This window comes from Tupaia chinensis, unplaced genomic scaffold, assembly GCF_000334495.1.
Source record: "Tupaia chinensis unplaced genomic scaffold, TupChi_1.0 Scaffold000002_1, whole genome shotgun sequence".
Classification (NCBI taxonomy): domain Eukaryota; kingdom Metazoa; phylum Chordata; class Mammalia; order Scandentia; family Tupaiidae; genus Tupaia; species Tupaia belangeri.
Window position 1 is genome coordinate 663,978 of NW_006159428.1, and position 9,413 is coordinate 673,390.

The following is a 9,413-nucleotide window of genomic DNA, read 5'->3' on the forward strand; positions in this document are numbered from 1 at the left end:
CAAATTAGTATGATTTGGCTAATAGTTTGTACCCCAAGGTTTCAGGCTTTGGAATCTGGTGTTGGGAGTCGGTGATGCGTAGTAAGCAGCGACTGGATCATGGTGATAGAGGCATGGGCAGCACTCTCGTGAGAGATTAATGCTGGGAGAGCCATGAGTGCTAGCTCTTGTGAGAATGTATCAGTTTTTCCCAAGAACTGGCTGCTAGAAAAGAGAAAGAGTACCCCACAGCTCGCTCGCTCTCCACAGCCACGGCTCGCTCTCCACACACACCCACCAGCCTCTGTGCTTCCACCCACTATGCTGTAAGCCTTTATGCCTTGGGACTTCCCAGTCACCAGAATGATCAGTTTTGCAAATAAAACTCCATTCTCTTAAATTCACCAAGTCTCGGGTGGTGCCTCTGTTAACAATGCAAACATGGACTAAGAAAATTAATAAGCATTTTTTTTTGGTCAGGTTTTTGCTATAGGGTGTGTGTGGTCACCAGAAAGACAGAGAGAGACAGAGAGACAGAAAGCGAGAAATCGCCCCCTAAGGGGGGAGGCCACACTGCAATCCCTTCTCCTCCATTCTCTCAGGATCTTGGGCATGCATGCACACGTGCCCAGCGTGAGTTTAAGCCACTGGGTCCAGGACTTGAACTCTGGTTGACTACATGGGAGTCCAGCGACCTAGCCATTATGCCAACTGCTGGTCCCAGCATTTTTAATTATGGTTCATTTGGGGGGGAAAGGCAAAGAGAATCATGGGAAGTTCTTTAGAAAATTTCATAGAAATGTTTTGTTCATTCTTGTTTTATTTTAATAACTACATTCCTTCATCATTATTTTGAAATTAGAGTCTAATTTCAGATTCTCAACCTGTTGCTCTGGGGTATCTGATGTGCTTTTAAACTCAGAATTGTTCTGGTTTCTGGCAATAGATATTTGTGCTTAGCAGTGTAGGGCAGGCTGCATTCTGATTTCAAAGGCTGGTCTCTTCTCTTCAAAAGACAAATATTGAACAAAGCAAAAATGTGCAAGAGATCCAGACAGGGAAAAGTGTAGCCCTTCACAGTCCCCAGACCACTCCCAAAATGAGGGACAATGGCCACACTGATGTGCCTAAAACAACAAGATAGAAATTCAACTAACAGGCTGAAAGCCCCATGCTTGGCCATGGGTTCAGAGCCCTGGGTCCCTATGAAAGCAAGCCAGGCACCGTGCAGGCACTCGGGACCCTACAAGGTGGAGCACCCACATGACTAGATCCTATAAGGGTGTTTCTCTCCCACACACATGTGTGGGTACACATACACGTGTTCTCTACCGTGTGTATAGAAATGTACATGTAAACATATACATATACATATACATGGTTTCCACACACTAGGTCTCAAGATAATCTTTAGTTTGGTAAAATTACATATTTTACAAATTAATTTACCTTTGTGAGAACTTAAACCAAGAATGAAGATCTCATCTGAACAAACAGTAAATAAATAAAATCTTATATAAACCTAGGACTTGGAAAAAACTTTGATTCGATAAGAGAGATTTTTAATAAGGCTGATGTACAAAGCCATCGAAAGAGAAGACAGTGAAAAAATCTAGGCTGATTTCACATATATAGAGTTGACCCTTGACTAGCACAGGGGTAGGGGTGCCAACTCCTTGCATAGCTGAAAATTTATTTATAATTTTGATTCCAAAATTTACTAATAGCCTACTGCTGACTTTACCTACCTTTACCAATAACCCAGTCAATTACCATGTATTTTGCATAGTATATATTATATTCTGTATTTGCAAAATTAAAAAAGCTAGAGAAAAATATGCTATTAATACAATCATAAGGAAGAGAAAATATATTTATAGTACATGTTGAAAGAAACCCACATGAAGTGGATCCATGCTGTCGAATCAACTGTGTGTGTATGTATGTCTTTTTTTTTTTTTTTTGAGAGGTTTTCGCTATAGGGTGCATGTGCTTGCCAGACAGACAGAGACAGAGAGACAGAAAGCGTGGGAATCCAGCGACATAGCCATTACGCCAACTGCTGGTTCCCATACGTCTTCATTTTGAAACTTCTTTTGATAATTTCTTTCCAAGCAGTAAAAAGTTGCATAAGAACTACAAGAAAAGCATATCCAATCCTAATGTTTCTTTGTTTTCTTTCTTTTTTTCTTTTTTATTTTATTTATTTAGTTTTATTTTGGGGGGAGAAGATTTTGCTATTGGGTGTGTGCACTTGCCCGAAAGACAGAGAGAGACAGAGAGACAGAAAGCGAGAAATCACCCCCCAGGGGGGATGGCCACACCACAACCCCTTCTCCTCCATTCTCCTCTCGGGATATTGGGCATGCACGCACATGCACCCGTCGTGAGTTTAAGCCACTGGGTCCGGGACTCGAACCGCGGTTGACTACATGGGAGTCCAGCAACATAGCCATTATGCCAACTGCTGGTCTTTCTTTGTTTTCTTATCATAAGGACATTTTAAAAGTTTCTTTTTAAGAATGGTTTTATTATTTATTTATTTTAATTTGACCAGAGAGAGACAGTGTGTGTGTGTGTGTCTGAGAGAGAGAGAAAGAGAGAAAGCAAGCTGTCAGGTCCAGTACTCGAACCGTAGCTGGCCATCTGGGAGTTCAGCACCCTTAACCTCCACACCACCTGCCGGCTCCTCATTAGGTCACTTTAAATGAAACCAATTATTTAATAATAAACACACTGAAAGATTCACCTCCTGACTGACTTTATCCTGGTTTCTCTTGCCTACGCTAGTCCTTCCCTTCCCGCCCTCCCTCTCTTTGTTTTCTTTCTCATTGGCTAACTTTCCTCTCCTTCAAAATTACCACTGCGTCTTTCCTTCTCCGTGAAGTCATTACTGGCAGCATAAGCTTTCGTAAATTCTCGTCTTCAGGCTTGCGCACATTCCCTCAGCACACGTGACAGTGACAACACGACTGCACCTTTTCTGAAAACGTACTGTGTGTGCTGCTAGTGTTACCTCACTCAACCACCAGGACACCCCGGAGCAGGGAAAGTATGTTCCTTTCTACAGATGAAGGAACAGGACGAGCTGGTTAAGAAATTATTCCTGAGGGGCCAGCAGGTGCCATAGTGGTTAAGGTGCTGCACTCCCACATGGCCAACCACAGTTTGAGTCTCGGACCCGACAGCTTGAAAGTCACACTGGGCACATGTGCATGCATGCCCAAAATCCCAAGAGAAGGGACAAGGGTGTGGCCATTCCTCCTGGGAAGTGATTTCTCACTTTCCCTCTCTCTGAATCCCTCTGTCTCTCTCCTTTCCAGCGAGCACACACATCCTGTAACAAAAACCAAACCCAAACAAAGAAACATACCTGAGTTGAAAATGGAAGAGTGGGAAAAAAACGTGATCAGCCAGGCCCCTAAGCCTATGTTCTAACTCTGAACCGGACTTAGCTGTAGATATTAAACTTTATACGGAATGACTGTGATTAGGCTTTCATTATTTTAAGATCAAACACGGGATAATCACCACATCAAACTGATGAAAGCACACTGTCATGACCATGAACAGGCAATTTATCAAACTGCTTTCTTTCACAATGTCAGAGTTGGTGACAACAGAAGTCACAGGGTCCCAAGTGAGAAAGGGGCTGGAAGAAGTAAGAGAAAGTGCTAAAAGATGAGCCTCTCACTTTGTGGAGACAGCCTCTTTGTGGCTCTGCTGTATTTGAAGCCAACACCATTGGACACCAGATCCTTACTTTACTTCTGTGCTGAGGCCGGCAGGTGATTAAGGCAGCCAGACTCCCACGTGGCTGACTGTGGTTCGAGTCCCAAACCTGGCAGCTTGCATCCTCACTTTCCTTCTCTCTCAATGGTCAACTTCAAAAAAATAAAATAATGACAATGAATAATAATAAAAAAGCCACCTACTTTTCTTCCAAACTGTCCCAAAATATGGAGGAAAAAAATATTGATTAACAGGAAATGTTATAGAGACCAGCAGTTAGCATAATAGTTATGTCGCTGGACTCCCACGTAGTCGACTGCAGTTCGCATCCCAGACCCGGTGGCTTAAACCTCACACCGGGCGCGTGCGCATGCGTGCCCAAGATCCCGAGAGGAGAATGGAGGAGAAGGGATTGCGGCATGGCCATCCCCCCTGGGGGGGTGATTTCTCACTTTCTGTCCCTCTGTCTCTCTCTGTCTGTCTGGCGAGCACACGCGCCCTATAGGGAAAACCTCTCAAAAAAAAAAAAAAAGGAAATGTTATAGAAGAGAATCAAATTTTGTTTTTTGTCTAAGATTCTATTAGTCTTCGTCTGCTTGTTTCTCTATCTAAGCCTACAATCTCAAGTTTCCCAAGGAAAGGGTTTATATCCGGTTTATTTTTATTTTTATTAATTTTTTTTCCATGACTGAGTATGTGTGCTTACATAAGAGAGAAAAGAAAGAGAGAAAGAGAAAGGAAAAAAGAACCACCCTCTACAAGGCTTGGTCTTGGTGTGATTCCCCTTTCTCCATTCCTCTAGTTCAGGATTCTGGGCACACACGTTATGTCCAGCAACCGGGCCGGGGAATTGAACCACGGTTGGCATGTGTCTTCCAGCTCTGCAGTCCAGAATGCTATCAACTGTGTCACAGCAGCTGGGCCCATCAGATTTATTCATGCAGATTTCACTACTGCCAAAACTTAAGGTATAACTTAAAAAAAAAAAAAAAAAATCTGGGTCCAGCAGGTGGTGTAGTGGTTAAGGTGCTGGACTCCCAAGTGGTAGACAGCGGTTTGAGTACCAGATCTGGAGGCTTGAAATTCACGCCAGATGTGTGTAGGTGTGTGCCTATAATCCCAAGAGGAAAATGGAGAAGGGACTGTGGTGTGGCCATCCCGCCTGGGAGGTGATTTCTAGCTTTCTGTCCCTCTGTCTCTCCGGTGAGAGCATGTACTCTATAGCAAAAAATCTCTCAAAAAAAATCTGGGGCCAGCAGGTGGCATGGTAGTTGGGGATGCTGGACTCCCACATGGTCAACTGTGTTTTGATTCTTGGACCTGGCAACTTGCTTTCTCTCTCTCTTTCTCTCTTTCTTTCTCTCTCTCTGTACCTCTCTGGTCAAATGAAAATAAATAAATTAAATAATTCTTGTAAAAAATTAAAAAATCTGTTAAATGAATATATTTTTCTAACAACTTACTGTGCCTCAATTACCAACTCAGGTTCTTCTCTATTCCTTTCTTTAAATTTTATTATTCTTCTTAAGCCTCTGAACTTCAAAGACAAAAAAATGTGTTCACTCCTCAATGTCTTACCATTTTTTTCAACATTTTCCTTCTCTTCTTTTTCTAAGTTTTCAAATGTTCTGTCTTTTATATTGCAGTTATTACTGATTTTTTCCTCTTTATTATTGTTTTAACCTTTTTATTTTTTGGACTTTTGTCAACTCTTACTTTTCTTTCCCCTTTAATTTCTTCCCTCTTATATTTTTTCATTTTTTACCTTGCCTTTTATCCTCTTTCTGTGTTAATTCTAATTGTTATTTATTTATTTATTTATTTATTTATTTATTTTGGAGAAGTTTTTGCTATAGCGCATGTGTGCTTGCCAGAAAGACACAGAGATATAGAAAGTGAGAAATCACCCTCCAGGAGGGGGGGCTATGACACAATCCGTTCTCCTCCATTCTCCTCTTGGGATCTTGGGCACGCACGCACACATGCCCGGCATGAGTTTAAGCCACTGGATCCGGGACTCAAACCGCGGTCAACTACATGGGAGTCCAGCAACGTAGCCATTATGCCAACTGCTGGTCCCCTCTAATTTTATCTGCATTTTAATGAAAGAATACTTTCTTCGCAAAAAGTATCCCTGGTATCAGCTCTTGGTCTTCCTCACCCAGAACACCAAGTTCAGAAGGTCAGAGGTCCCAGGATTCTGTATCCGGCTCTTCCTGGGAGTAGTCAATGGTCTAACTACCATTTCTCATGACTGTTTACGAGGAGTATGACATCTGTGTCAGATGGACCAGGTCAAGTAGTGATGGCCCGTGGCCAAGGAGTGACAGAGAAAAGTGGATGTTCTCCACTGCTTGAGCTGATCCAGCACAGCAACTCCATCGCTTGCCCAGTCAAGGAGTTTCAGCTGCAAGTAAGACAGACCCCAGCTTAATCTGGCTGAAATGAGAAAAGCAAACGTAACTGGAAATTCCGTAAGTAGCGACGTCATCAAGAACCTCTTCCTTACTATGATATTAGTTTTCTTTTGTTTGTTTGTTTGTTTCATTTTTGCTGGAGAGATAGAGCAGGAAAGGGAAAAATCACTACCCATCCCGCCTTACCAAAATTCCCTCTCTTCTATTCTTCTCTAATCACTCAGCAGGATTTTCAAACCACAGGGCCTGAGAAACGAACTGTGGAGCTGTGCATGAAGGATTCAACACCTTAACCTCCACGCTACCTGCTGGTCCTTTATGGTATTAGTTTTGTTCTAAGCGTGGTTCCCTCACAAATTCAGCGGACTCTCAGACACCATGTCTAGTGCTCACATGGAACAGAAAATGCATTCCTAGGAAGAATTTTGAGATCTGATTAGACTGGTCTGGGTCCTACACCTTCTGAACCAACCACCGTGGAAGGAGAGGTGGGACACAGTCCCTCCCCAGTGCTAGCCCGTGTGCTCCACCGCGGAAGCCTGGGTAGACAGCTTCTTGGAACCACATGGTCTTGGAGAAGCAGCAAGGAAGCACCTTGCTGGGAAGGTAACAGCCAATGTCTGCTGCACAGGCAAAGGTGAACCCAGATCATGCAGGCTTTTAGTTTGTTATCTGCAGTCATTTAAATAATGCATGTGTTTCCCCCCATGGGGTTATTTTTATGATTATCAGATTGCAAAAATTAATAAACACATTTTGGTTTATGAAAATAGAGGTCTTCCACATTCTTTTCTAATGGAATCCTCTAGGAACCCTTTCTGAGATTATCGATCCCAATACAGTTGCCCATTACTATTATTGCTAAATAATTTAAATGTTACTACTCTTAAAGAATAAGAAGGAAAAAAATAACATAATACTAATGAATCAACACGTGACTATTTGATAAAATCACGATATTCTTGTGAGAAAAGAGTGCTTAAAGAGCCAATTAGAGTATATTTTAAAAGAAGTAATATAAACTCATTTTAAGCAAATGCAGGAGAAAAAAAATCTGTTTTTTAAAGTGAGAAGAGACAAGAGGCACATTCCACAGCGGGCAACTGCCATTCTTTCCTCCCAGTCTCAATCTTAGTATCTCTTCTGGTGAAATATTAAATAAGGAGCTTATGAAATTGAAGGTCAGGATAGGAACAACGGAAGGCAGAGAAAAGTCATTTTCTCAGACATTTCAGAAAAGGAGGGGGTGAGGGTCATTTTTACAGCAGCGAAGCAGTTATTTGTAGATAATTAGATGATACATGGGTCTTCAAAGAAATGAGTATTAATCCTTAGTCCCTGACAAAAGGGCCAGGAGTGTTTTCTAGAACTTCTGGATGTCACTTTCAAAGAGTATTCTCTAGAACAAGTAAAATAATTGCATCACCCCCCCCCCATTAAAACAAAAGAAACAAAACAAAAGAAAACGGAATGTTATCTGCAACAATGAGTCATCAACCCCTGCAGCTCTACCACACTCAGGTCTTTCCCTGTCTCTGCAGCCCTTCAAGAGGAGAAGACTACCTGGCAATGACACACAGAAATCGCTGCATTGCCTGGCTGCAAAGCCTAATTAATCCTGGCCTTTTTATGCTTAATGAAACACCTTGCACACATGACAGCAGTGGGATTGAGCTTCTTGCACGTACCTGAGATAGGGAGGGCCCTAGCAACGATCTAGTCCCACTTGAGACACCTGTAAGTCCCATTTGTATGAGTGCTGCCATTCTTTCTTTAAAAACTCTGTAGCCAGCAAGTCAAGCTCAAGAAAACTACCCACCCACCTGTATGAGCAATTTCCTTAACTTTTAAAGCATGGGCTATTGTGTTTTTCAGATTGTCGGCAGTAAACACATGCTCTTCTATCTCAACTTCTGACTGTGATGGAAGGGTATTTAAACAAAGTAATCTCTTAGATGCCGCTGTTTAATAGGTTTCCCTTTCCTGGGATAAATGCTCACAGTTTAATGCATACTTACCTTTTGCATTACTGAGGGGCTCACTTTGGAGAGAGTCTCAGAATGTCAATTTTTGAGGTTCCATTTCAAAGCACAAATAGTGAGTAAATGGTTAACACAAATTTAATTGAACCTTGAAAGATTTCCTCCTCTTGATCAGAGTCGATGATTCTAACCCTATCTGAGGGGTTTTGAAGAGCAGATGCCTACTTTTAAGAAGTTACTACAGCTGTAAATGTGTTTCCTGGCTTTAATTACAGAATGAATACAGGGCAAGAGAAAAATAGAGAATCCCCTTACCTGTTTAGGTGTGACCCCCGGCATGCGAATATCCAGTGCAAAATCTGATGAATCCATAGCTACTACAGGTCTGGTGGTACCAAGGCATTCATTGGAAAAGGATCTGGAGGTTTCTTTAAACCTTAAAGAAGAAGGCAGTTTCAATGTCCTTGGACATGGTGGAATCTAAACTCAACATGAGAAGGGGACAGAGCGTGGTATGGCCCTAAGGTCAACGATGATGCATTCAGACCCAGTGAAAATTTCAGAGACGTGATGGTGACTTAACGGGGCCATGTTCTGAGACAAACACCTAGAACTGCATGGTATGGTCCAAGAACAATTTATATCCAATTTGTAAACAACATCTAACCCAAACCACCAAGCGGGTCACATACAAAACTTTATTCAACAAAAACTTCTCAAAACGTACGTGCTTCTAGTTAATGAAAATATAGTATTGCAACATTCTCTAATGGTAGACATGGCAACCACAGACCAGTGAAATCTTCTGGAACCCTCTTAGGAGTGCCTGGTATTACTAGCCCAAGACAAAACCCAGCTCTCATCTGGCTCGGAGGCAGAGTCGTGAGAGGAGGAAATAAAAGACGGCGCTGTGAATTAGAAATGTACGAGCGCATAAATATTTAATCCGGTAATTATGAGGCGTGTGTACACAGCTCGATGTTTCCTTGTGAGCTATTGCCTCCGTGATCGGCCTCTCCTCGCTTCTATCTCGAAACTATTCTTCGAGCTGCTATAAACAAGAAGGCATTCCAGCCTAAACGGCTATATCGTAGTTTCCAAAGATCTCCCCACGAGGGAGTGATTAGTATTGGAAATCACAACTTCTAATTGGAGTTTGGAAAGCCAGGGTAGCTTGGCTGCAGCACGGCGGGCTTTTTTCCCCCTGTAAGTGGACTTGACAAAAAGTTCCTGTGCTAAAATCCCAGGACCTTTGAGCAAAGGAAATCAACCTCGTCTTCTGCCAGCACCGGTTCGGGAGAGC

At 42.4% G+C, this 9,413-nt stretch overlaps 1 protein-coding gene across 7 annotated transcripts in view; it reads right to left on the bottom strand.

Annotated features, from left to right (window-relative positions):
• PAM (peptidylglycine alpha-amidating monooxygenase) overlaps positions 1–8,546 on the bottom strand; it is a gene marked incomplete at its 5' end in the record, with an annotated part of 212,106 nt that extends 203,560 nt beyond the window's left edge. For all 7 annotated transcript variants that reach the window (XM_014589171.1, XM_027772271.1, XM_027772253.1 and 4 more), the window contains 1 exon segment: positions 8,426–8,546. In XM_014589171.1, coding sequence (XP_014444657.1) covers positions 8,426–8,546 — 121 coding nt within the window.
• Positions 8,547–9,413: the final 867 nt, after the last annotated feature.